Genomic DNA, 27500 nt, shown 5'->3' with positions numbered 1-27500 from the left:
AAGCCCTGTGCTTCTTATCACCAGCGATGTGCATCACATGGCAATGATTCGTGGGGATGTCGAGGCTTTGCACTCTCTCGATCGAGTCACAACTCAATCACGGGCATTATTGTGGTTTTATCCGTTGACACCCAGCCATCTGAGCACCCCCCATTTGAGCTTTCACGAGGTATCAAAGGGGGTAAGCACAGTTTACCCCACACGGAGGTATGCGGAGGTCAAGAGAGGTCATGACGGCATGGACAGAGATTCGCTTGGCTGGAAATGGATGCTGGCGGGAGATGTGCGGATTTCGTTGCATTTAAGAATGTCCCCTCGCACCTTTCAGAATACTCATTAGGATCTTTTCCGCCTCTAACTTACCTCAGTCTCTGACTTACACAATCTTCTGTTACTGCGACTAAACACCATGTCCCAAACCGCCTTTCGTGATAGTCTGCCTGAGCCGAGCTGTTGGGTTGATGATCCGATTGCAATCATTGGCCTCGGAATGCGTCTGCCAGGCTCCATCCGCACTCCTCAACAGTTCTGGGAGTTCCTAGTAAATAAAAGGAGCGGCCGCTGCCGAGTCCCTGAAGACCGTTACAATGTGGGTGCTTTCCATGGCCCAAAGGGAAAGCCTGGCCATGTCTGCACAGAGTATGGGCACTTCCTAGATGTGGACCTCACCACTTTGGATAGCTCTTTTTGGTCACTACCGGCAAAGGAGCTTCCGCTTCTTGATCCCCAACAGCGGCTGTTGATGGAGGTGATCTATGAGTGCCTAGAGAGCAGCGGGACGGCCGACTACAAATGCAAAGACATTGGCTTGTATGTAGGCGCGCTCGGCGAAGACTGGATGGACATTCAGACTAGAGATCCCCAGAGCCCAGGAATGCACTTCGTCGCTGGTTACAGCGACTTCTCACTATCTAATCGGTTGTCAAAAGTGCTTGGCCTCACTGGACCGAGCATGACCATTCGCACTGCCTGCTCCTCTTCTATGATGGCTTTACATGCTGCTTGCCAGGCTCTCTATTCAGGTGACTGCTCCTCGGCCGTGGTCGGTGGTAGCAATCTTATCCTCTCGCCCCGCATGACGACGACTATGTCAGAACTTGGCGTACTGTCACCAACTGGAGAATGTCGTTCCTTTGATGCCAGAGCAGATGGCTACGGGCGTGGTGAAGCGGTCAACGCTATCCACATCAAGCGTCTCTCCCAAGCCCTACGCGACGGCAATCCAATCCGCTCAGTGATCCGCTCAGTTTGCATCAATTCAGATGGATCGCGAACTCCTTTGTTTGTACCGAGCCCTGAAAGCCATGAGCTTCTGATTCGACGTTGTCACTATCTGGCTGGTATCTCGGACCTCTCTCAAACCGCCATGATCGAGTGTCACGGGACTGGTACAAAGGTTGGCGACGTCCAGGAAGCCAGGGCCGTGGCGAAGGTGTTCGGAGAGCTTGGAGGTATCTTAATAGGATCGGTATGAGAAACAAGCAATAAGTGTCAGAATTGGGCTAATAACTTCAGGTAAAACCTAACCTCGGACACAGCGAGGGCGCGTCAGCCCTCACTAGCATGATCAAGATGGTGTTGGCGTTAGAACACCAAACGATCCCTCCAAACATCAATTTCTCAATACCTAACCCTAAGAGTAAGCTGCCTCATACTGTTGGACCTTGGAGGGCTAATACAGTTTAGTTCCGTTCGAAGCTGCTCGGCTTCGTGTCCCGGTAGAATGCGAACCATGGCCGAGAAATAAAACGGAGCGAGTTGGCCTCAACGGTTTCGGCATTGGAGGAGCAAATGGGCATGTAGGTTTACCATCTACCCTTATGCAATAATGACTAATCTAGTACAAGGTCCTCCTAGAGTCTGCCAGATCTGTACTGGGAGTACCAGCGGATACCATGGCAAGTGATTGCGGCCCCAGGCTGCTGGTCTTTTCTGGAACACACTCCGAATCGGTGAAGCGCAGCATCGCGCAAAGCCTGGATCATTTGGCTAAAAGCCCCGCTGACGTCGCAGATGCTAGCTACACTCTAGCATGCCGCCGCCAGACATACCCCAATCGCGCGTTTGCTGTCGGGTCTGTCGGGTCTTGGGAGATTTCCCCGGTCCAGAAAGCTGGACCGGCGGATCTAATCTGGGTCTTTTCCGGTCAAGGAGCACAGTATCCGGGAATGGGCAGGGTCCTAATCAACACTAATGCTATAGCGCAGGATACGATCCGGCACTTGGATGAGGTGTTGGATGCCATTGATCCTGGAAGATCCTGGACCCTTCGCGGTGAGTCTCTTTCAACGAAATGCCGATTTGATGCTAATTGCATTTAGATGAGCTACTTCGACCAGAGGCTTCTTCACGGTTGTCTCAGGCCAAGTTCTCCCAGCCTTGTTGCACTGCCATTCAGATTGCCCTCGTGGACGTGCTTCAATCCCTGAATGTGCATCCCTCTGCCGTGGTGGGCCACTCGGCGGGCGAAGTTGCCGCCGCCTACGCTGCGGGTGCGTTGACTGCTGACGAAGCCATGACCATATCTTACCACCGGGGCCTGATTGCGGATCAGGTTGAGGGTTCTGGAGGCATGATGGCTATTGGCTTGAGCCGAGACCAGATCGCGGCTTTTGTGGCCAACAACGTCACCATCGCATGTGAGAATAGCCCTAAAAACGTGACTATAAGTGGGGACCTAGCTGCGTTGGAAGCTGTGGCTGTTGAACTGCAACGCAAATACCCGGAAGTCTCGATCACGCGCCTGGCTGTAGGCTGCGCCTATCATTCCGGTAGGAAGTTCTCATTACAATGAATAGCCAAGCTGACATCTTCCAGGCTACATGAACAAGGTGAAGGACAACTATATGGAGCGGCTCGCAGACTTGCGAGTCGAAGCAAGAAAGCTCTCGGCCGTGTTCGTTTCCTCCGTCACAGGAACCCGTGTGGATAATGCAGCAGAGCTTGGCCCTGAATACTGGTGTTGTAACCTCGTCTCTCCCGTTCTTTTCTATGCGGCCATTGGCATTGCCGCTGCCGAGCTACTCAACCCGGTATTCCTTGAAATTGGACCGCATTCAGCTCTTTCCGGCCGTCTGCGTGATATTGCGCCGTCAATCCCGTATATTCCGACCCTGGTCAGGGGCGGCAATGCACAAACTTCTTTCCTACGTACGGCTGGACGGCTATTTCAATTCACCTCACTTGACCTCTCCAGTCTATGCGCTGGGCGGGCCCTTGCAAGTCTGCCGCCGTATCAATGGCATTACGACGACCGATTCTGGTCCGAGTCACGACTTTCCCGAAACTGGCGATTCCGTCAGCATCCCCACCACGACATACTAGGCTCGAAGATCCCCGACGGTAACGACACCGAGCCTCTCTGGCGGTCTCTCATTTACCTAGATAATGTTCCCTGGCTGCGGGACCATATCATAGACGGAAAAGCTGTCTTTCCCAGATCTTGCTATATCTCAATGGCGGGCGAAGCCATCCGTCAACTGACTGGACAACCTGACTTTTCCTTGCGGCGCATATTGTTCCTGGAAGACTCTACATTGCACGATAAGCACCCTACTGAGCTCTTGACGCAGTTTCGACCTGAGCAAGATACTGGGTGGTATACTTTTACTGTCACAAGCCACTTCGAGGGCACGTGGACAAAGCTTTGTACCGGCCAGGCTCGAGGAGGGTGTCACTTTCCTCTTGATATCACGCAAATCCGTCCAGGGCATCGGAAGATCAAGCCAGGCGCCCTTAACCATGCAATGAAGAGGCTAAGAGTCAAATATGGGCCTCGTTTCAGCGTCATGGATCAAATTGCTGTTAGCACGACAACTCCAGAAGCGACGGCCAAGATTGCGGACACGCGCGAGAAGCAGGAGAGCACTTATACCATCCATCCTTGCGTGATTAGTTCCATATTCCAGCTATTCACGGTTGCCATGGCAAAAGGTCAATATATCGACCGACTTGGTACGCCCACGTACATTGATGAAATCTACGTGCGATCTTCGGCTGGTTCGCTCACTACCCAATCCATTATCTCAGCCATCCAGGGAAAAACATGCTTTGGTAATGCCTCAGCCTTTTCTAACGGCAATCTAGCAATTTCCATACGCAATGCGCGGCTTTCTCTAACAGACAATCGCGATAGTCGTGGCGCGAATCCCCATGCTGGCGCCCGACTTATTTGGCAGCCGGATATTGATGCGATAAACATGACTGACCTAATCCGACCTGATTGCGACGAGTCGGCCACACAAGGGCTTGCTTTGGTTGAGGAGCTAGTTCTGGCTTGCATAATTGAAAGTGAGCAGCAAGCTCGCAACATACAAACACTCCCGCACTTGGCCAAGTATCACCAATGGCTATACCTACAAAGACGGCGCGCTGAATGCGGAAACTACGACCACGTCCCATCGTGCCAGGGTATTGCGTCGATGTCTGGTCCAGATCGGAGGCGCTACATGGATGAGCGTTATCGAAAGGCGCTCAATACCCCAGCGCGGCACGTGGCGACTGCGGTTATGCGCATATCCGAAGGGATCATCGCCCTGTTCCAGAGCCAGGTTGAGTCGTTAAGTTTGTTGATGGCGGATGACTTGCTGTCGGCTATCTATGAGTTTGGCCTCTGCGACTTTGCTGATTTCTTCCGCGTCCTTGCTCACAACCGACCCTGTATGCGCGTACTAGAGCTCGGAGCAGGAACTGGCGGCGCGACTGCTACGATCCTACCAGCAATGCACGGTCCCCACGGAGAACGGCTGTATCACCAATACACATATACTGACATCTCGTCCGGGTTCTTTGAACGTGCTCAGCAGCGTTTTAGCACTTACAGTGGCATTGAGTACCGAGTACTAGACATCACAGTCGACACAGCCGCTCAAGGGTTCGATGCGTCCTATGACCTTATTATCGCCTCCAATGTCCTCCATGCCACACCGAACCTACAGCAAACCCTCAGCCATGTGAAAGCCTTGCTCAAGCCTGGCGGGAAACTCTTCCTCCAAGAACTCGCTCCCACCACCAAATGGATCAATTACATTATGGGCACGCTTCCTGGTTGGTTTCTCGGCAGAGATGATCGACCGTGGGAACCGTATGTGTCGCCGGAGCGATGGGATGCGGAGCTACGTGCCGCTGGGCTGTCTGGAGCGGATGCTGTGGTTCATGATGGCCAGGTGAATGCTCATATAATTTCATCATTGCCAGAGGTACCCACCAACCCAGACAGACGTGCCACCATTCTTTGCGAAGAAGGCTCTCGGCATCTTAACCATGTCCTGTCTTGCCTCCACTCTCAGGGATTTGTAACTGATACGCGCTATCCGGGAGACAAACTACCTAAAAGCAAAATGGTTATATCATTACTGGAACTCGATGGTCCGCAACTGCACGGTGTGGATGAAAACAAATACCTAGTATTGCGAGATCTTCTCATGTCTCTTAACAAAACACCAATGCTGTGGGTTACCAGGTCGTCTCAAGTCAACTGTTCAGATCCACGTTACGCAGCGACACTTGGCCTGTTGCGGACAGCTCGCAGGGAGCTTGGGCTTACAGTTGCTACTCTGGAGTTAGATGCTATCAATGATAAATCACTCCTGGCTGTGGTCGAGGTGGCTGAACGTCTCCGTAATGTTGATCCCGAGTCATCATTTGATCCAGTGCTAGAGTATTCTTATGCACGCGGAATACTGATGGTTGGCAAGCTCTACCCAGCGGTTGTTAGTGAAGAACTTCTTGATAACGCGCCAATCGGAGGCAAGAATGCAGCAACAGCAGTGCTTCGAGTCACAAAGCTCGGAAGTATTAAATCGCTCACTTGGGAACGCAAGTCAGTTGACACATCCTCATCTGTCGAGGATTGGGTGGAGGTCGAGACGCGTGCTATTGGCATCAATACCCATGATCTCCTCGTTCTCAACAGTGCTCTTGATGCGACCTTGGGTGCTGAATGCGCTGGTACCATCCGCCGAGTTGGACAAGGAGTCAAGAACCTGCGCATCGGCGACCGAGTTATAGTTTTGTTTCCCGAATCTGGAGCGTTCGTGTCACGTTTCATCACCAGCGAAAGACTCTGTACTCGCATGGCTCGTGATCTAAGCTGGTCTGAGGGAGCCACGATGCCCTATGCCTTTGCTACCGCGCTATACGCGCTGATTGACGTAGCGCGCTTGAAACATGGACAGGTATGTTTCTTCTCTGTGGATGAAGCAGGTAAACTAACTTTAAAGTCTGTTCTGATTCAATTCGCCTGCAATGCATTCGGTCTAGCTGCTATCCAGATCTGTCGCATGATCGGAGCTAATGTACGTTTCTTTCCGGGCAAAGGTTTAGACGTTCAATAACTGATAATTTAGACATATTGCACGGCCGGAAGCGACGCGGAAGTGAGCTATCTGAACCGGCTGGGCGTTATGAAAGAGCACATATTCTCCTTCAAGGATAACGCCTTCATCCATGGTCTGATAGCCGTGACGAATGGCCGTGGTGTCGACGTCGTCCTGAATAATACCTCAGGCGAATTGTTCCACACATCCTGGAACTGTGTCGCCGAATTCGGTACACTGGTAGACCTGCCTCAAGGTGACTTCGACAAACAGCTACCCATAGATGCCTTTCAAGGAAACCGCTCTTTCTCCGCAGTTAATGTTGCCCAGGTGGCTCCAACCCGACCAGAGATCATCCAGGGGTGAGTTATGTCTCCTTATATCGTCCGTTGCTAATACGAGATAGACTACTACGGCGATGCATGCACCATTACGCTTTGGGAGAACTAACTCCGCTACCAGTCCAGGAGTTCCCAGCTGACAGAGCGCAAGATGCGTTTCGTTGCGTGGAAGCTGGAACTATGGAAAGAGTCGCCGTCATCATGCCTGAGGACCTGTCTTCGCTGCATGTGAAACTGGACCGCAGAACGCCGTCCTTCCGTAGCGACGCTATACACCTTATTATTGGCGGTTTAGGTGGGCTTGGGCGCTCTGTCAGCTCCTGGATGGCTTCTCATGGTGCGCGGCATTTCGTTTTCTTCTCGCCCTCTGCAGGCCTGAAAGAGGAAGATGATTTTGTCCTAGAGCTTCGTGCCCAGGGCTGCCGCGTGGACCTTGTGTCGGGCGATATCAGCAAAGCTGAGGACGTTGACGCGCTCATCAAAGGACTAAACAACAACATTCCCTTGGCTGGTATACTGCAAGCATCCATGGCGCTCGAGGAAGCTTTCCTTGCGACCATGTCCTTCACCCAATGGCAAGCAGCATTCGCACCAAAATGCCAAGGGACATGGATCATTCACAATGCTCTGCTCAAACACCGTCGACGGACCGACTACTTCCTTCTATTCAGCTCGCTGTCTGGGCTAATCGGGCAAACCGGTCATGCCAACTACGCAGCTGGAAACGCCTTTCTCGATGCATTTGTACAGTACCGCCATTCACTTGGCTTGCCTTGCTCGGCGATTAATATTGGTGTTATGGAAGATGTGGGGTATGTCAGTGAGCAAGCACATGTCATTGAGCATTTCGTTGCTACGTCGACCCATACCCTGCATGAACGGGATCTCCATGATGCGATTCAGCTGGCGATTGAAAGCTCTCTCCCTTTTTCGCCGGAGCCAAAACAGGAAGCGGCATGGCCCTCATATGTCAGTCAAAGTCAGATTGTAATAGGTTTGCGCAGCACGGCTCCACTGGACGCGGCGAGCAACCTTGTATCCTGGCGACGCGATCCGCGCATGGCCGTTTACCATAACCTGCACCAATCAGCCAATATGGACACGTCCTCAAGCACGCCTACCACCGCCGACGACCGGATCCTCGACAACTTCCTTCACCAAGTCAAGCATCAACCCGATATCCTTAGGCAACCGGAATCTACTGATCTTTTGAGCAAGGAGATCGGCAAGACTCTATTCAACTACATGCTACGCGATCACTCCGACTTGGATATAGATGTCCCACTCACGTCTCTGGGTGTTGACTCTCTGCTCGGTATCAAATTGCGCGACTGGCTCAAACGGAAGGTTGGAGTTGATATCAATGTGGTGCAGATTCTGGCGAGTGGGAGTCTACGCGAGCTTGGAAGGGTGACCGCGGAGTCTATGGCCATGGCCGCATCAGGGAATGCAGAGGGCACAGTTGACGTTGCTGGCGGTTCGTCCGAACCTTAGGCTGTCGAGATGCTCGATCGCCTTTTGTTGCGTTCTGGTAAGTCAGCAACTGGACCGGGTTGTCTAAGTATACTATGTAGGGCGCAACAATAAACGCTGTTATTTTGCAACTACATCTGGCCATGTCCGCTACGGAGTCGACCGTCCCCAATGCTATTATCGCTCTTTTATAGGGACCACCGCAACTGCGACCGGTCTACAAGAAGTTGGTTCTCGGTGTGTTTTGAAGATAGGTGCAGAGGAAAGCTGTTGGCGAGGCAAGTGCAGGTCTGTTCATTGCTGAGAGGCACCTTCCATGCGTACCACTTTACTTCATACGTACGGCTCTTCTGTTTCCCTTTAATTTCTTCGCTTTTAATCCATTGCATTCGCTCCCACCGATCGCACAGTTTCTATTGATTCCGTTCTTTCCCATCGACCACATTCTTACACCATGAGCATGGATACCGACTGCATGGATATCGACAGCATCAACATCCCTCCGCCAGAGATCCCTGGCTCAGGACTCAACCCTCCAAAACTTCTCTCCGCGACCAAGTGCCCTATCAACAGACTTAGCCGAGAGACCCTGTACTATATCTTCCGGTACCTTTGCGACGATGTCGACTCGCTCTGCGAAGCCGCGCGTGTATGCCACAGATGGCATTCCCAGGCCGAGCCCCTGATCTACCACACGATCACGACGGCGGTATACGACCAACTGCCGCTACCACGTCGCTCGTTCGTGATCTCCACGTTGCGGGATTTCCTGGAAGATCGCAAACGTGCAGAGGACCGCGCCAGTGTCCGAAGAATGGTAGTCTATTACGAAGCTGCGCAGCAACGCACACCAGTGAGCCAGACCCCATCCCGAGGAAAAAATTCAGCACGCAAGCCCTTGAGTCCTGTTCAAAATAAAAACGATGCGGAATTCCGGGATACCGTGGCTCACGTTTTCCACATGCTCCAACAATGGAATCCTCCAATCAAGATTCAGCTTGACTTCGTTATATCTTATACCTTGGCCCGGTCCGATCCACTACCCTTAGGGCTAGATGGGCTGAATGAGCTTGATGAACCCAAGCTGATCACCTTTCCTACTATTAAATGCTGTCAATGCCTAACATTCGACTACAAAGACGAAGAAGATGTCTTCCAGCCCATTTGGGAAGCCACGCCGTTCCATATCGCCCAGTACTGCGAGGGCTTGACGACACTGAGAGTCAACACAGATGCGTTTCGGCGTCAAGGTCACCAAGCCTCCTTGCCGAGTAGGCGAGATGGTGAGCACTTCAGCCGCGGCAAGTGTGGTATATGATTGCTAACAAGCCTAGTCTTTGCCAAAAGCCTGGACGGTCTACCCGCCACCCTTGAGAACCTAACCGTTCGAGCCGTTGGCGTCAGCATCCCCCACGTCCTGGATTTATTCGGTCCGGATGAAGATCCCTTCTCTTACCGAATGCTGAACCTCAGTATGCAACTTTATACGCTGGAGCTGTATAATGTGACTCTGGCTCTGGACTTCTGGTGCCCTCTGGATGATAATCACAGGGTCAAGAGAGCCCCTCCGATCTGGCCGAACCTGAGGCGTATAATCTCCGTGGATAATTGCCTTGTTGAAGGTAGCGGTATGTAGCTCATGGACCATGGCCGCTTCTCCTATTATCCACGAGTCTAACCGGAAATCTCGAGCAGGGGGTCTGTCCAACTCTGCGGGTTATCGTCCAGTCTTCTTCTCCCATCTGAACAAATTGCTTACTTCCCTCGGCTACGCAGTCAAGCATATGCCGCAACTTGACTTCATGAAATACGCCATCTCTTCGGTGCCAAAACCGATTGCTCAGTTCGTGGTCGTGAGAAAGAATGACGGCACCGCCAAAGCGACCCTATCCTGCAGTTGTCCAATTGAACACCATTGGGTAGCTCAAGAATCCATGGTAGCGGCATGGGGAGCGTCTTTGGCATTGGCTTTTCAAAGCAGCCATGTCCTGGGGTTTCCTACAAGAGATGTTCAAGTCGCGTATGATCCATGGCCTCCGCGACCGTGATGTGATGTCTTCCTGGCTGAGTTTCCATTTCATTGTATAGCCTGTATGTCTTATCTAGACCCGATCATCGCATTCGTTTACTTAAGTAGACCTCATGTATTCATACCACAACAGATATAGCTCTGGTTTCTTGGAACTTTGCAGCAATGCCGTAGACTGAAAATTCATGGCATACCTATCTCTCAACACCTGATTTCAGAAGCTACGGAATAAGGAGACTAAGGATCATTGCCAGCCAGACACCTCGTGCCTTCGGCGCAATGAAAGAAATAAGAACTAAGGTACGTCACTCAGGCCGCCGTTCAAGTCTAGGTTCGCAGTAATATACAGTATACCGTACTCCACCGTCGTCATATATAGCTTAGTCGCGTCTAGCTATCACTTGTCATTGACTTTCCTTGCTTTTGACATTCCGGTGTATATAGTTTGGAGTTTGATCCGCGCTTTCGACGAAGGGGTGCCCGTTTCCCAGCCAGTCCTGAGCTTGATAATCTAGCTGCAGCGGTACCCAGCCTACGCGGGGCATGAAGGGTTATCTACGTACTCCGGAGATAATATAGGGTCGCGATGGGCTCGATTACTATCTAGGGGTAGAGACGACCATGGTGGAAGATGCTCTGGTCAGCGAGAGAATTATGTACATTATGTACATCTAGCTGTTCTCTACATACTGAATGGACGCGTCGTTCATGCAGAAGGGTAGTTTGAGCTACCTTACGTCGGTACCTCTCTCAACAGGGTGTGCGTGGAATGCCACGCGTGTATAGAGGAATGCGCGAGTACCACCTCGCCAACCCCCAATACAGACGTAAACAAACATCAAGACCACGCGTAGCATATCTCAGCAATGTATAAAGTGGCTGTCAGACTTCAGGCCAAAGGAATCACCTTCAGTCTTTCTCTCTTCTGCATCTTCTCCACCTCCACATACACTTGGATACATACCACAGCAACCATGAGATTCGAGCTCCCTTCCCTCCTCACAGCGATAACGCTGCTGGGCCCCGTCTTCGCCGAGAAGACGATGAACGTCGTCGCCCACCCGGACGATGACCTCCTCTTCGTAAACCCCGACATCCAGCACAACATCGACGCCGGCTTCGACGTGCTCACGGTGTTCCTTACATCAGGCGACGCAGGTCAGTCCTCTGAATTCTGGATGCTCCGCCAAGAAGGCATGCTCGCAGCCTACGCCGAGATGGCCGATGTCGAGAACATCTGGAACCTGGGTGACGCCGGTGTTGAGGGGAAAGTTATTCCGCTTTATTGGCTTCAGTCGCGGCCCGAAATAAGGCTTGCGTTCATGCATATCCCCGATGGGAACGTGGATGGGAGCGGATTCCCTGCGACGGGGCAGGAGAGTATGGAGCAGTTGTGGAAGGGGGAGATTGAGACGATCGGCACTGTTGATGGGTCTGGCACGACGTACTCGCGCGATGAACTGATTGATACGCTGAGGCAGATCATTGATGATGTCGAGCCGGATAGCTTGAACTCTCTTGATTATATTGACCCGTTTGGAAGTGGCGATCACAGTGATCATACTTCTGCGGGATTGTTCACAAACGAGTCGGCTATTGCTTCGGTTTTCCCGGACAGTGTGATTGCGTACCGCGGGTACCCAATCGAGGAAGAGCCTGAGAATGTTTTTGGAGATGATTTGGCGAGGAAGAAGGACGCATTCTTTACGTATGCGGCATTTGATGCGACAGTTTGCGCCAGCGACGAGGCTTGTGTTGGGACGCAGTATGAGCTTTGGCTGCCGAGACAGTACACTGCGAACTGAGTGTTCACATTTTGATGGGATTTTGTCTCGACGAATATTCTTCGCCTTTGTTGTTTCTGGCCTATTGCGAGCTGGGCAGAGTTTTGGACTTGATGAACCTTCGCTTGGGACTGGTACTTTCATCCGGCCTTGATTAGACCTAGTAGGAGCAGGGTTTGCGAAATTGTAAGGCAGCATTGCAGTTACATTATCCTCAATCGTGCAGAGGCCCTAAACAGTAGCGCAGAGGCGAACCGCTCCTTAGCGCAGCCATCTCCTTATCAGGGAAATGCGGTGATATAGAGATAACTGCTGATTGGGCGACAATGCATCACATTTATGAAACACGTGGAGGACCAGGCACTCGGGTATTTGCACAGGGATCAAGAATGGCGAGAGTCTCATTCTTATGCAGTCATTCTGCGCGGACAATTTTTCCATGTCGACCACGGACGGGTTCAGGGAGAAATGCAGACGTGCACTGGCTGCTGGTGTGCCTTAACCTTCCTACTTCTTAGTAGAGTCAGCTAGAATTTCAAGCAATAGAGGCGCGATTATAGGGCCAACGCGATAGAACTGACGCCAACAGGGTTCCCCAACCATGGTCACTTTGCCGTGTGAGATTGGCCGTCGAGTGGGCTTGTACAACCGTAAGCTTTGGCGAGATTGGCTGCGAGCGTAGAGATCGGTATGCTTCGAGCCTCCCGTTGCAGAAAATATAGCCCGCTGTACGAACTGACCACTCCCACGCTGCCACGCACAGCAAGTGCGAGGCTAGTTGAGGCCTAAGAATCGTCCAGAATTTCCCTGCAGCCTCGGAATCGACTTGCGCGGCATAATCGCGGAACGTGGATAATTGGAGATAGGAAACAAAGGCATTCGCTTTCTCGTCCGAGAAGCTTTGTACTCTGGAGAAGGCGTAGTGCCTTGTGGAGTTATCCACCTCCACCCCAAGCCGGCGAAGTACTGTACAGAGTGAAATAGCGAATTGCCTAGTGAAACGCGGCTCCCGATTAGGCAGTCGGCAAGTTTGCTGGCTAGTCCAACAAACCGGATGAATCCCCGGAGTGCTCAGACTTCGCGTCCGCCTAACTAATCAGGAGGGCAGATGCCGGCAGCCATGCAGCCAGCACTCAGCAGTCGCGGCCTATTGAAGACGGTGTTCCGGCGTTCCGCAGCTAAAGTGGCACGCAATCCAACGTGGTATGATTTGCCGGTGGCGTCTGTGACGAGTGTGGACCCTCTACCAATCTCATCACTGGGGATTGGGGAAGCCTGTTGCAATCAAGAGATGAACGGCTGTCTCCTGCCCCATCTGCACGCACAACTGTTTCGAGCATAGTGCAAGTCATATCTTACAAGTTACCCGTGTGGGCTCTTCTCACAGGAACCGGTTATCGGCCAGCGATTCGCCGGCACCGGCACAGGTCAGCCTGCCATGGTATGCCTGCAGCAAATATGGCTTCCAGCCTGACAAAAAGCTGTTCGAACCAGCGTCCGGTGTCTTGGGTAGCTGGAGCCCGAGCGCACTAGCGCGGGCTGCGACGCTGCTAGACATCTTACTGATTGCTCGGATAAGGAGGAGAACCTTGGTTCGAGCAGACGTCCGGATCCAATCAGGCATTTTCTTATAGGCCCGCGTGGGTCTGATTCGTTTAGCAGCGAAATTCAAATGAATTATATGCATTTCCGGGAGCCGGTCTAGACGGCTGCGCTCGGACAGAAGCACTTCTTTGTTGGGCTGAGTCCACTGTCCAGTAAGTCCTGCCATCAATGAGCCACAGCCGCTGCGGGTTTGTCAAATGAGCGTTGACTATGATGCGATTGCCAACCATGATATGGTCGCCCACCTGCCCACCAAGGTTGAAGGAGATATCTGCCTGATATATCCTTCCTAGAGACCTTGACGTTGAAACCGGCGTGCGAGAAGACTATCCCCAGCTCAAAGAAAGACGTTGACTATTTGAGGTACAGTGACGTGCTATTCCCCGCTTGGGCCGTGGCCAAAACCAAATATTAATATAACGGGTGCTAGGTCAGACTCCGCCCTATTGGTCGTTCCTCTCGTCTCCGCGCCCAGCCGTTGAGCCGCAAAATCGCTGCAGAGAGGTCTAACACAATTGCTGAAGGGAGAGATGTGCAACAACGTTCGGGGACGTTTTGGGGTCTGCGGCCACGAGGCAACCGTATACATTGCGAGATGTCGGCCCGCAATCCAAAATCAATTGACTTGCCCTCCTGACCAACGCATTGATGTTTGGGACTGGCAGGAGGATGTCCCAAACGACAGATGCCCGTCGTGCAGAGGAGACACGCCGCCAGAGACTCCTTGACAAAGTATGAGGCGGGGTTGGGGTTGAAACAACGACACAACCCGCGCAAAGTTCAGGAGACGTCTTGGCTGTATTCCGCCCTCAATTCAGCGAACAACTTTTGCTCCAAACGCCCACCCCAAGCGAATGATGCCGCTTTTGATTTTGCCCTTTCGATTGAGTTGTCGCGTTTCAGAAATATCCTGTTGCGAATTAGCCACTTGTTTACTGTCATTATGTTGAATTAACCCACCATTTATCGCCCTGGCGGCTGGCGAAGTACACTAAATGCGGCAATTGTAAAAGTTCGCTACGAGGCAGAGCTTTTCTGACGTTCAGGTCAAAGATAAACCACCGCTCAAGCGGCTGTTCGGAGTCGAAGTCGGCTGGGATGTGGACGTGGTCATAAACGGGCGGGTGGACACTGGCGTGGAAATTGCGGCTAAGAAGCTGCCTAGCCACCAGGTCGCCTAGGGCGAGATAACGTTTTTGGGGCAGACCCGGGATATCCGTAACTCGAGCGTAGACGAGGACTCGCATAGAATTGGCCATGGTCATGTCAAGAGATCGAAGATACAAAGTAGCACAGTAAACACGAAGAAGCTCGTGAGAAAGGGGAGAGAAAGGGAGAAAGTGCTGTGTCCAACTTGGAAGCAAACAAAAGGACCGCGGCCTCCTCCAGTGCAGGCCATTGGTGACCGCGGAGCCCGGGGACCGGTATTTCCGACCGCCAGTGCGTCATTCCCTCTGCAAGAGTGTCTCACCTTCAGCTTTCCTGGATTGTATACGGCTGGGAAAATGGATGAGATGATGGATGAGCGAAGCACCAGGCTGTCAAATCCTGAGATCCTCGCTGCAGAGGCACTAAATCTCCAGACCCTCTTTTAGTGGGTGTCTAGCCACGAGTTATGCGCTGGGGATCCTTTGCCGGCGTGTGGCTAAAGTACTGACCAGGGAACGAAGTACTAGTACCTCGGTTGGCACTAAGGTCTATTCGCTAGTCAGGTACAGTTACTTCTTCTTCCCAGCCCAAGGCACTTGACCCATCTCTTGAGTTTCCGTCGCATCTCTCACATGCCATCCGCAGTCATAGCCGCCGACCGTGCTCACTTCTTCATTTCACATCCCGCTGGTCGCATCTTTGCTTCATTATCGATATTAACATTACTATGTACAGATTATTACAACTATGACCAGGGTCAAAAACTTTTAACCATCCGATGCTCGCCCTCAACGTTGCTTCTTGTGTCCCATGGCCTTCCCCCGAGGCCCAGCGACGGTTCCCATCAAAACATCCCAATGCGTGAATGAACTGGAATAGTTGCCCCGGAAGTACCGATGATGATCATCATGCCAGCTGGAACCGCCCCAGAATGGTATGATCCGTCGCAGGCTCCATGGAAAGTCGTATCCCGAATGCGCGTCGATTGCCTGCAGCTGACGCAACGCCATCCAACCCAACACTGTTATCAGATGCACGTTGCCAGTGAAATACCCCAGAACAAGCGGCGGACAGATCGTGCCTAGTCCTAGGAGGAACGTCTCCGCCGGACTGGCGTACTCGGCAGTCAATCCGAACGGCGCGGAGTATTGATGGTGGATTCGGTGAACCGAACGGTATAACGGGCCCCAATGCATCGCTCGGTGCAGCCAGTAGTGGTATGTGTCTTCGACGAAGAAAAAGATGGCGATTTGTGTGGCGAAGAGGGACAGTTCCGGGAAGGGAAGGGTGTATTGGACATGGCAGACTTCCATCATCGGGTGGAAGAGGACGATCAACGGTAACTCGACGATGAAGTGAATGGCGAGGATGTACTTGACGCATGTCCATTGGTCATTAACCGACGGGCTCTTTTGGTCTTGAATTTTGAACCGACGAAACACGCTCGGACAGGCGTCTGCAACGATCCAGGGAAGACAACGACCGAAATAGATGAGTTCGTGGGCGAGGAAGGTCATCACCCCTGTTGTCTATGAGCAACGAACGTTTTCGCTAACAAACATCTACTTACCAGTTGCCAGAACATCATTGTTCCAGAAGGTGTAATGCGCCCACCACAGCTGTTCCGGCCATGAGAGGCTCGGATCCTGCTTGGCCACATGGACAAGCTCAGGGTATGACAGCGAGCCGGAAGGTAGGGTAACGTTCGCCATTATGATGTGATACACTTCTTGAGGCTCTTGAGGTGCAACGTGTTCGTGTACCTGGCTCGGAATTTTCGAGCCGGTTTTGTACCTGCGGTGTCTGGGCTCAGCCAAATCCCGGTGTGGTCTGATCCAAACACACCACCCCGGATTCAGGCCGGATCCTTACCTCGCCACACTACATCCATGCACGATAAATTAATGTGGATATAGGGGTAGTTCACGTACGATACGGGATCGACAGTCTGCACCACGCGATCGGATCGCGGCTGCCTAGGGATTTTGCGATGAATGCGTTGGGACATGTCCCGTAGGATCTTCCGTACGGTACCGCACACGACTGGCCTCTGGTAACGGGATAGCTTTACTTCTACTGTACGTCTAGCTTGTGCTCATTCTTGAAAAGGTTGGTCTAATTAAAGGTGTAAGAGCAAAATGAGACGAAATAGTGTTGTTTTTGCCTTGGAGCCCTGATATACTGGTTAGGGAGTCCCCGATATATATATTTCGGAAGAGGTGGACGTCGATCCTGGAAGGCAGCCTCGAAAACCGATCAATGGACCATGCCCAGTTTCTTAAAAAGTTTTAAGATCAAGAGTTGTTTATATGGTCCATTTACCTGATCCTAGAGCACGAGAAGTTGAGAATCCTCTATATTGAGCGGTGGAGCTGTGCATCGGCCCATCATTCGGCATCTGAGAGCTCCCACGAGCGAACAATATACTCCTGCCCACAAACCACTAACTTCTCTGGAGCACCATCCGACGATGGAGATCGTATATCCTCGCGCGTTGGCAGTTTATCTGCCTCCGAGCCCAGCGAGTACTTCACCTCGAACCCACCATGAACAAAGTCTTCCCTCCTCGCACTGACCTCCCCACCGCTCCTGACCACAATCTTCGTCTCTCCAACCGGCCGAACAAGAACTTGCCTCTGTCGAAGAGCGATGTAAGTTCCCCAAATACCGCCGATAAAAGTCCGAGTTACCTCCTTCTCCTCGCCCTCTCCCAGAGTTCCGCCCGTCGCGCTCTCCATAACAAAGGACACGTTCTCGCGCCCCTCCATTCGCGGGAATGGTAGCTCCCTCCATACCTCCTCGTATTCACTCACGGGCGCGCCCGGCAAATCAGGACGCGGCATGACCCCAACCTCCAGATCGTCGCCGTTCGGGAGTGTCGAGAATGTGCCGCAGTCCGCGACGCCAAAGGCATTTCGGGAGTCGAGTTCGTGTGTGAAGAGGACTTCATCTGTTTCAAGTCAGTTTCTGTCGGGCGACGAGAAGAAGGGTGGAATGTAGACTGCATACTCGAGTTCGGGTCTTGGAGTCGCTCTCCCGCAATGGCCCAGTCGAGTTTCCCGGTGTCGCGGTCAACGCGGAGGTCGACATACCAGTTTCCGACGGAGAGGACGAGCGTGTCGGTGTTTTCGAATGCCGGCTCGGGCGGCCATCGGAGGGATACTCTTGTTGAGAGTCGTTTTGTCATATTGACAGTGGTCTGTTGTTGTTGTGAGGTAAGAGCTGGAGATTTAGGTTCATGAGCACATGATTCAGTCATCATCTTCATTCCATCTCCCGAGTCTCTTATCAGTTCCCCGCACATTTGGAGCATCACATCGCAGAAAACAGATCGAAAATCATTGGCTGCTCTTCTTACTCCAATCCTTGATCTCTTAGACTTTCCTCTTTCAGATGAGATAGGGTCCGGAGGCTGAGTTGCTTATCGCGCTCACCTTCTATATAATGCAACAGTGATTCATCACAAACAATCGCAATCTACAGCAACCGTCAAGATGCTGACCCTCTATCTAGTTGCTGGGCTTTTAGTAACTCTTTTCTTCATCCGACGACTCCGATCGCCTATCACAAAAATTCCAGGACCATGGTATACCGTGCTCACGAGCTGGGTACTCAAGTACCATGAGTTCACCTCGAATAGACGGCTATACATTCATGACCTGCACAAAAGATACGGGCCCACCGTCCGCATAGCGCCCAATGAGATCTCTCTTGCTAGTCTGGAAGCGATCAGAGAGATCTATGCCTCTGGTGGGAGCGGCTATGACAAGACGGAGCTCTATGACTTGTTTCGTCAGTTCGGGATTAAGTATGACGGAGTGAACAAATCTTCTTTTGTCGACGGTAGCTGACTTGATTAGGACCATGTTCTCGACCCTCGAAAAGCAGAGCGTGAGTTCTGTCCTTCCCGAGTCGGTACGCTGTCTGACAGCGTGCAGCATAGCCAGCGCAAACGCGAACTCGCAGATCGGTACGCCATGACGAATATCCTGCGCGATGAGCACGTATCCGCCATTGCAGACCGAGCGAGGGCTTTTGTCTCAAGATGCGTTGCGTCCGCCGAGAGCGTGGATGTCTACGTATGTTTCCGTCCATGGAATGCCGCCACCGTTTGTTGACGACGCACCTGCAGGTATGGCTCCATTGCTTCGCTCTCGACGGTGTGACAAACTTCATGTTTAGCCCGGGGGGACTACGCTCGCTGGACTCGGAGGAAGACTTTGAAATCATGGAGGAGCTTACTTACCACCAGAGCCTTCAGAGTTCGTTGTCGTTCCAATGTAGTTTTCTGTCATCGATACCTAACAGAAGCAGAGAACCTCCTGCATTACTACCTCCCCGCTCTAGCCCCCTGCTTCCCGTCATGTTTGATCCCGCGCCACTCACCCAAGACAAACGAATACGTCCTGAGAATGTCCGCCCAGCAACAGCCCAGCCAGCACAGCCTCGTCGCCAAACTAGCTCGGAAAGACTCCCCGCTCAACCATGCACAGGTTGCTGCAGAATGCAAGGATCACATGGCGGCGGGCATCGACACAACGGGCGACGGTCTGTGCTTTCTGATGTGGGAGCTTTCCCGACCGCAGAACACCCGTTTCCAGGACCGACTATTCGAGGAATTGACGAATGCGGATCCGGATACCCCAATAGATAAACTGCCTTACCTCGACGCAGTCGTTAAAGAAGCCCTACGGTGTGCGCCGCCAATCCCGATGTCATTTCCGCGATACGTACCGGCTGGAGGACGATCGATCGACGGCCACTTCATCCCGGAAAAGACGATCGTCAGCTGCCAACCGTATACGGTGCACAGGCTCGACGAGGACGTATTCCCGGAACCCGACAGCTTCAATCCGGATAGGTGGATGGACGAGAAAGGGGCTGCTCAGCGGAACCGGCTGTTCTTTGCTTTTTCGACCGGTGGCAGGGGTTGCACGGGGCGGAAGTGAGTACTTTCTGTTCATGCATAACGCGACATTGTGGGATTCGGTTTGCAGTTGCTGACGATGGACCACCCGTAGCTTGGCCATGGTCGAAATGAAGGTTCTCCTCCGAGAGGTGTACTCGCGGTTCCGTACGACGATCGCGGAGGATATGCGTGAGTGCATGGATATCGATGACCAGATTATCTCTTCGAGACCACAGGGACAAACGTGCAAGTTGAGGTTTAGTGAGAGATGACGTCGACTTCCTGCTGCCACCTCTACTCGAGTATTTGGATAATTGCTCGGTCAGCCTTCGACCCTGGTCGTAAGCAAGATTCATCCCGCTTTGCAAATAGCTAACTTAAGAAAAACTACCCTGAATCTGACATTACCTACCAATTCCTTTGCAGTTTTATTCCGTTTGTTAGCCCATGATTCCACAGCTCACAAGTATACTCATGGTTCGGCCGCTGTTTCCAGTTAGCTGATCCAGCATCATGGTCCCAAAAGTCATGGTACTCGAACAGGTAACTCACATGTTGTGTGACGCCCCAACGGGGCCACTTCAGTACATATCGGCGCTTTGGTTACTGGCCCTAATGCAACTAGCGCCTTCGCTGGATATGCACCTCGTAGGCTCGTACAACGTCGGCGGCGGGGATGGATGGCCAGAGCTCTGCGGAGTACGGAGTTCACGAGGTGTCTAGGCCATGATAAGCTCAATTTTGGGAGCTGCAAGCTGGACGCAGTACGAGGGTCACTGCTCGGTGTAACGTACTCGTGTTAGGTCAGGCGGGTCAAACGCGGTCCTTGCAGCCGTACAGGGATGGCCTGTTGGTACGTTTCCGGTCGTTCGGGACACCTTTCAACAGACAGGGATCCTCCTACTCAACGAGTTTGAGCTCTCTGAATAACGCACTCGATCCGGTGCAGCGGAGCTCGGGAACTAACGACGAACATCCCAGTCCTTGGTCTTGACTTGACTAGGGACAGCAACTGCGAGGATAATCCGCGTTGACTTGGAACCGTGGCCAGGGACTTTGGTTTGAAATAACGCTGTGCATCTTCCCTGCAAGGTCTACCGTTTCCGATCAGATGGCATTGATTTCTTAGTCTACTGTTGCCTAGACTGAACCCATTCTTGACACTGACGTGGCCAAAATCAGCATCCAAACGGAGGCGCACCGGCTTTCCGCGAGAGTGTGACACCAGCTTGAACCGCAAGCTGAACTGGGTCGCTTGTTCGTCGCTGGTGGCGCAAACAGTTTTTGGAATGGCTGAATGTCTGGTATCATTTGTCCTGTCCAGGTGTGCGCACTCTATGCATTTCCACGCCCCCGGTAAGTCCCAACTGCACCAGGGAAGTATGCCAATCGAGTTGGACTTTTGTATCGTATCCATGCTGCCGCCTCCCGAAAGTGCATGCGCTTCGGACGCAGTGTCCTCGCTCGCAAGGCTCTGGTTTGCAACTGCTTGCATTGTTCTGTTGATCTCATCCTCGTTCTGTCGAGTCTCCGCATACCCACCATCTCCAACAGCTCTCGAGGCCGCGCAATTGTCCAGCGGTAGCAAAGGCAAGCAAATTCATTCAGCTCGTTGGACATATAAGCACTGCAATTCCCAGCTCTGAATGTCTTTTCTTTCCATGATCAACTCGTCTACTCTACTCATCCATTCCATCTTTACTACCCCTCGCATTTGCCCATCATGATTGACCTAGTGAAGTTCAGCCAGATCAATCTGACCCCGGTCTACTTCATCATCCTTTACATCGAACTCTTCCTTATGTTTGTTTTTGTAGTCGACCTGTACGCCCCGCTCAGGAACCGACTTGACGAGGTCTTGCGCATTCTACGACAGCGTCCCGACCGACAATAGAGATGCTCCATCCCTCTGCGTTCACGAACAGATGTTGGCACCGTTGACGAGCGGTATATACGTAGTTGGTGCCTGTGGCTTTGTTATGCTATTGTTTTTGTTCTCTAACTTCCATACTGCAGATACCCCTCTGATGAGGTGACGCTGGTTCATTGGCGCTCAATGTTTTGTTTCTGATCGAGTGCCGTATGTCTTTGGTTGGGTTAGGTCAGTATTAATGCTGCTTGTGATGGACTTGCTTTATAGCTGACGCATTATCTCTATTAGATCAAGCCCTTGAGATTCTTTCACGGACGTGGACCAGGCATTGGCTCTCCTAGCTTTTTTATCTTTCTTCGAGTGTCTGAAAGTCCAACATTGCTACCTATGGCAAAAGCCAACTTATCTTCTCCCTTTGCCTTGGGAAATGAGAAGATACCTGCTTGTGCAATGTATCTCGTCGAATCCCATCTACATCTTACCTTATCCGTCTACTGCTATCCATGTTCCCGAACGGTATTTCAAGCCTCATCAAGCCCTAGGTCGCTCGTCTCCTACAAGACAACGTCAACCATTCCTATATATAGGACGCAGATATACGCTATATACTCCCCTCACTGCACTGATCAAACAACCTTGCGCCTTGCCCCATCTGATATGCCTCTGACCCCAAGTCAGGTTGATACACTGGCCGAACATCTGCTCGTCGACAAGCAGGAACGAACACTGTCAGGTCTCTGCTTCCCCACTGCCTGGCTTGTTATTACACGGATGTTCACCTTGTTCTGATTGTCTTACCTATTACTAATGGCACTGCAGATTCATCATATTGGCTCAAATTAACACAAACATTATATATACGGTCTTTCGCTTGTCCGTCATCGAATTCTATCATTGGTGTGAGTTACCTTAGCTATTGAGTACTGAAGCACTGAACAACAAGCTAACTGCTGCTAGATCTCCAGACCGGCTTTTTCTTCGTCTATAGCAATGCCTATATATACGACCATGTCCCGACCTTTGAATACAGTCGCAACAAGATCCGCAAAGGCCGTCGATATGCGATGGCTGAGCCCAATGCGTGCTCCTCCTTTCGGATGCCTTCTTTCGTATCCTGCGTTCCGCAAAAAGTCGGCAACCCAACCACGACCAATGATCCAAGCCATGTGTTGAGACTTGCTGTCCATGATCTTTGTTGAACTTCCGAAGCATCTTTGCTCCGCCTAGTAGTTCGAACGGCCATTTCTCTATGCCGTTTGATATTTGTGCGGCACACTCTCCATTATATTCTCCGACCCAACGAGATGGTGCCGAGCTGTCCTAGTGTCATGGGCTGGTCGATACTGGATGGAAGCGACACTAACACGGTGCATCTGGATCGATAAAGAAGATAGGTCTGCCCAATTGCGCAAAACATGGGAGGGCTCGTTACCACACCCATCCATAACCTGCCAGAATGGACCGTCCCTGTACGCTATTTCCTTCCCTTCGTTACCTTGTTGGCGTTTGCTGATCTGTCTTTGTCATAGTGCTGTCCCAAGTCTATCGACTCAGCGAAAGATATTCCTTTCCAAACATCCACCCTCGGATACGCCCACTGAGGTAAACGTCTACCACATCTTGGCAGAGAAGAACGGATCAACAATCGCATATCGCGGCGTAGTACTCATGCATGACCGACCCCTCGACCGTGCCTCCTATCGCTTTTGTCTTTTCAGAAAGTGAGAGCGCTGCGCCTACCATTGATACGCCCTGGGAATGCTCAATCATCTCATTGGTACCACACTCCAACTCACATGCTTGACAGAGGGGTTGAGCTAACCCATACTCCTTGCTGCTTAGATATGGTTCTACGTTTACTGCTCGAAGGAGTCAGAGGCGATCATGGACCGGTCGTGACATTACTTTCTCACCATGACTCCCGCCATCCTGTGCTCTGACCCTTCCGTTCACGTTCAATGATTTCCATCACGAAATACATCCGAGACCGCACAAGACATGGTCATTCCCTTCGCTTTGTTGTTAAAGCCAACTGAAACATAGCTCGCCTTGTCCATGTCCTGACACCATGCAGGTGCAATTCGCCCTCATCTTTTTTGTGGAATTAGTCATGCGAACAACCATCATCGCAACCAGCGACATTGACTCACAGCGTTTGAGAACACAAGCCCAATGTCAGATTTCCTTTTCTGTACAGTCAGGTATGTGCTCAAATGGTGTTCGCGGGAGCTCGGCAAGGAGAATCGGTTTGGAGCTAACAACTCCCAGGCATCTAACTAGCTTGCCATGCTAACAACAATGCTTACCGTCTACCTACAATTGACAAAGCCCGCCGTACGCTGCCATCTCCGCGTTTGCAAATCACCTACAGACGGGGTGCGCTCCGCTAATGAGAACTCGAGCTTGGGCAATATGAAGACCCGAAACACCACCATCTCAATGGTAAAGTTTCCCGTCTGTAATGGTCTAGAGTATTAGAGCTCTTGCTACTTCTGCCCAAGATACGGGAGCAAACACCCGCCCAGGCCCTTCGAACCGGAAACCCTGGATGGAAACATGGTCCTTCCCGACGAAAAAAGCACACCGGATGTTGTTGGTTATGAATTCCTCTTGTCTTCCTTATGATTACTTCTGCATGCGCAGCAATTTCCGACCACAGAGACCTGCGACTTACCGGAAGGGCACACGTTGAACTTCGTAACGCCATTGTTGACGAACGACGCCTCCTTTAAGCGGTTGAGGACATTTCCGCGGGACAATTGCTGTTCGTGTACGTCCGGTCCGAATCCAGTACCAGGTTTCGCGCAAGATCATCACTTTCCGGGCAAGAACTGGGCGTATATCGATGCGTTCTTTTTCTCAGCCGGAGCCAAGTCGAACACAGTACGATCAAAGAACCCGATAATTTTCATTTGTCAAACCATCAAAAGGCAAGATCGTCATCTACTCAAGATTGACTGTACACGGTGGACTTCAACCTGCTTCAGACTTACCAGTAGGTAATTCTTAATCTTGTATCGATCTGATCGCGGTGCCCCAACAATGCGACCATCTCTTTGGAATCCTAAACCCAAGGACGAGTATTTAATCAGTTACGACCATGTTGTCTTTCTCAGGATGTCGCACAATGTGCTTGAGCATTGGCTGCCCGGTTCTTTTTCTCCAGTACCCGATTCATTGACATAATGCAAAGGATCCTTCTCTGGTTCTCGAAGCAGAACTGGACTAAAGTCCTTGAGTACATCATCGAACACATCCACCCCGATGTTGAAGAAAATGCACGTTTCCGTCACACTGTCTTTTGGCGGCTAGCAATGATGGGTGCTGCTGCTTGACAGCGAGGCGAAGCTGTCCGTGGTTCCTGCCTTCATCGAGGCAACTGCTGTTCCGCGGGTTCAAGCTCAATGAATATACCACTTACACATTCCGCACTTCCGGACCCGCATTGCTGTCGGACGGGATCCTGCATTTGGCTGCCAGCGGCGCAGTCCTTCAACAATTATCTATCGGCCTTGGCTCTCTGCGTTTCGCACCAACTGGATATCGCGCGTCCGGTAGCGGCATAGCCGACCCCCTGACATCAGTTGCGCGCCTCTGCACCGGCTTTCTATGACGGGGCCTGATTGTTTTGCCTGCGGCTCTTGTCCTTCAATCCGCAGATGAGGCACGCATCCCGTCGCCGAATGGAAGAAGGCTCTGGTCAAGCCCGGTCTATCAGCCAGACCGCGATGCAAGACTCGGATTACCACACTGGGTGCCAGAAAAAGCCCCTTGTACACCTCCAGGGAGCGGAAGCAAATTCCGTCTAAGCCAAGTTCACTTCATTATGCGCTTCTCTATCATCGTCGTGTCGGTGACGTGCAAGAATCCGACCCGGTCAACTCAATTGTTGGAAGTGTTATCCACTTTTATGCTCCATCTCCGTGCGCTATCCGGCTTGAAGATTAGGAGGAGATCAAAAATGCTGCTAGGCGGTCGCTCTACGCAATGCTCTTTACGCGTATCCCATTGGAAACACCTCATGAGTAAGCAGCTGCCGCCTCGGTGTACATGTTCCCCTAACAGCTTTTGCCAGCAAGACGGTCGGGCCGCCCATAGTATGCAGCCTGTCCTTGGCCAGAACTCAGTGCCTCTCAACGACAACAACTGGATGGCAAGAAGAGCCCATAAGCCTTCATCGAGCACGAACGCAGTCCGTGCTGGCATTGTTGAGAGCAGATGGCGCCGAATCAGCCGTTTTGAAAGAAGATCTGGTTTATGGTTGGCACTCTGGCAGTTACACTCACGTCGTGTTTGGTGCAGGGAGAAGCAAGCATGGCAGGGATTCGGCACACAGCAATGACAAGCGACTGGAAGAATGCGGCCATACGAGGACCACACCCATTGGTACCAGATCGGTGACCAAGTGCGATTATGTTGTCGAAACGTTTCGTTCCTGCCTTGAAAATTATGACTCGAACTCAAGCAATACCTCGTGTGGATGCGGTCGGGTGCCTTCTTCTAGAGACGTCGAGACATCACATCAAACTAAGTACGGCGTTCATCTACCAGAGGGATCAACAGAAACAAAAGGCCCCAGTTCCAACAGTTTCCTTGTGGAGTGCTGCTGTATTCGGGGCAGCAAAACCAGCAAGTTAAAGCCAACATTGGTGTTTCGGCGCCCTGGAAGTACCAGGCGTGGTCGAAGGGCTGGCAATCTAGAGCCATCTAACACAAACCATAAGGGCAACATGGCTGTTCCACAACATGGAATATCCCAACGATCTGGTGGACAGGCGACACCAACATGATGATGCATCTTTTCATCAAAACAAATATGTGATCACGCTCAACCTAGCTTGTCTGCACAGCAATCACCTGGCTGTGACAGCTATGGCACCGCTCTCATTTGACATTGATGCATATCTGAGTTGCCCCAGCCCTGTGCTTCGAAATGGAAGCAACGGGACTGATGCAGAACTTGGTATGCGTTGAAGTACGACGCATCTGCGACTACGCGGACTCACATAGAAACAACTGCTTGCGACGCCCGCCACAGGATATCGACTTTGCAATTCCACTTTCAGCAGGAGATCTCCAGTGATCATGCGCACCCATTCGGCTCGATGTCAGTTCTTCGCCAACATGTTAAGGACCCCGTTGTTTAGTTCTACCGCGAGGTCATGCTTTCATTTCGTGTATCCTTTGGCAAACCTTCAAACTTGAGGTCCATGGTCAAGAAAAACCCACCGCGCCTGATCGACTGATTTCTGATGAAACACGGCTTCAATACAGGTGCAACGACAAGGGGATTCTAAGTGGTTGACGCGATTTGCTTTTGGGCATATCTGGGAACAATGAATCTTTTACGCACATCCATGCCATCAACATCCTGGTGAAACTCTTGAAGGCGAGTCATAGGAAGCGAGATGCACGCAACCCAGAAAAACCACAGCCACCGGATTGACGGTAGCGTCCTCTCGCGATTGACAAGCGGCTCAAGGCCTACATTTACGATTCCTTCTGCATCACCGGGTGTTCAGGGGAAACTGATCTGTCCATGGTCCAGTTTCGGTGGTTGAAGTGAAAAGGACAAAGTGAAAGAGCCCGGCCTAATGCGAGTTTATGCATTCGTGCAGGAATAGAGTACGACGCTACCAAGGGGCAGTTCGTGCCCGGGAATATTGAGGATTCCCCGGATTTCCCCCGTGCCCGTGGCTTCGAAATTGGGGAGGGAAAGATGGATAACGACCTGTTTAGGCGCTTCGTCACATATGGCGTCCCTTGTTATGACACTCATTTCGTTCTTCCGTTTCCAGAGGGCAAAGAAGAGAATGTTGATAGATGTCTCTTCCCCCGGCACTACGATAGGCCACGCCAGCGGCCTTACTCCAAAGGCGTACAGGCCCGTGGATTCGAGTGATGCACATTCCAGGCCTGTATCGCGGCATTGGACAGGGAGGCGCCCATTTGCGCTATCGAGATGCAATGATGGAGAAGCGATATGAGGTTGGATAGAACCAATCTATCAGTCTAGCGAT

The 27500-nt window shown here is 51.7% G+C and overlaps 7 protein-coding genes across 7 annotated transcripts; 4 read left to right on the top strand and 3 right to left on the bottom strand.

Annotated features, from left to right (window-relative positions):
- Positions 1-409: 409 nt before the first annotated feature.
- Positions 410-8152, top strand: DSM5745_09735 (type I polyketide synthase; the record flags this gene model as incomplete). The annotated part of the gene is made up of 9 exons (XM_026751751.1): positions 410-1468; positions 1516-1639; positions 1687-1799; positions 1842-2274; positions 2322-2771; positions 2818-6176; positions 6222-6296; positions 6348-6679; positions 6724-8152. The coding sequence occupies 9 exons, from the start codon at positions 410-412 to the stop codon at positions 8150-8152; spliced, it is 7374 nt and encodes a 2457-aa protein (XP_026599483.1).
- A 433-nt stretch (positions 8153-8585) lies between these two features.
- Positions 8586-10179, top strand: DSM5745_09734 (F-box protein; the record flags this gene model as incomplete). Its single annotated transcript, XM_026751750.1, has 3 exons — positions 8586-9414; positions 9466-9759; positions 9827-10179. 3 exons carry the CDS (start codon positions 8586-8588, stop codon positions 10177-10179), a joined length of 1476 nt encoding a protein of 491 aa, XP_026599482.1.
- Positions 10180-11134: 955 nt separating this feature from the next.
- Positions 11135-11965, top strand: DSM5745_09733 (uncharacterized protein; the record flags this gene model as incomplete). The annotated part of the gene is made up of 1 exon (XM_026751749.1): positions 11135-11965. One exon carries the CDS (start codon positions 11135-11137, stop codon positions 11963-11965), a length of 831 nt encoding a protein of 276 aa, XP_026599481.1.
- A 2364-nt stretch (positions 11966-14329) lies between these two features.
- Positions 14330-14808, bottom strand: DSM5745_09732 (uncharacterized protein; the record flags this gene model as incomplete). The annotated part of the gene is made up of 2 exons (XM_026751748.1): positions 14330-14459; positions 14510-14808. The coding sequence occupies 2 exons, from the start codon at positions 14806-14808 to the stop codon at positions 14330-14332; spliced, it is 429 nt and encodes a 142-aa protein (XP_026599480.1).
- A 678-nt stretch (positions 14809-15486) lies between these two features.
- Positions 15487-16410, bottom strand: DSM5745_09731 (sterol desaturase family protein; the record flags this gene model as incomplete). Its single annotated transcript, XM_026751747.1, has 2 exons — positions 15487-16220; positions 16269-16410. The coding sequence occupies 2 exons, from the start codon at positions 16408-16410 to the stop codon at positions 15487-15489; spliced, it is 876 nt and encodes a 291-aa protein (XP_026599479.1).
- Positions 16411-17085: 675 nt separating this feature from the next.
- DSM5745_09730 (uncharacterized protein) lies at positions 17086-17885 on the bottom strand (the record flags this gene model as incomplete). The annotated part of the gene is made up of 2 exons (XM_026751746.1): positions 17086-17648; positions 17708-17885. 2 exons carry the CDS (start codon positions 17883-17885, stop codon positions 17086-17088), a joined length of 741 nt encoding a protein of 246 aa, XP_026599478.1.
- A 307-nt stretch (positions 17886-18192) lies between these two features.
- DSM5745_09729 (cytochrome P450) lies at positions 18193-19879 on the top strand (the record flags this gene model as incomplete). Its single annotated transcript, XM_026751745.1, has 6 exons — positions 18193-18506; positions 18559-18589; positions 18637-18777; positions 18831-18960; positions 19013-19643; positions 19720-19879. The coding sequence occupies 6 exons, from the start codon at positions 18193-18195 to the stop codon at positions 19877-19879; spliced, it is 1407 nt and encodes a 468-aa protein (XP_026599477.1).
- Positions 19880-27500: the final 7621 nt, after the last annotated feature.

Source organism: Aspergillus mulundensis (assembly GCF_003369625.1).
Source record: "Aspergillus mulundensis strain DSM 5745 chromosome Unknown scaffold_13, whole genome shotgun sequence".
In the NCBI taxonomy this organism is placed as follows: domain Eukaryota; kingdom Fungi; phylum Ascomycota; class Eurotiomycetes; order Eurotiales; family Aspergillaceae; genus Aspergillus; species Aspergillus mulundensis.
This window is presented reverse-complemented; position numbering and strand designations above follow the sequence as displayed.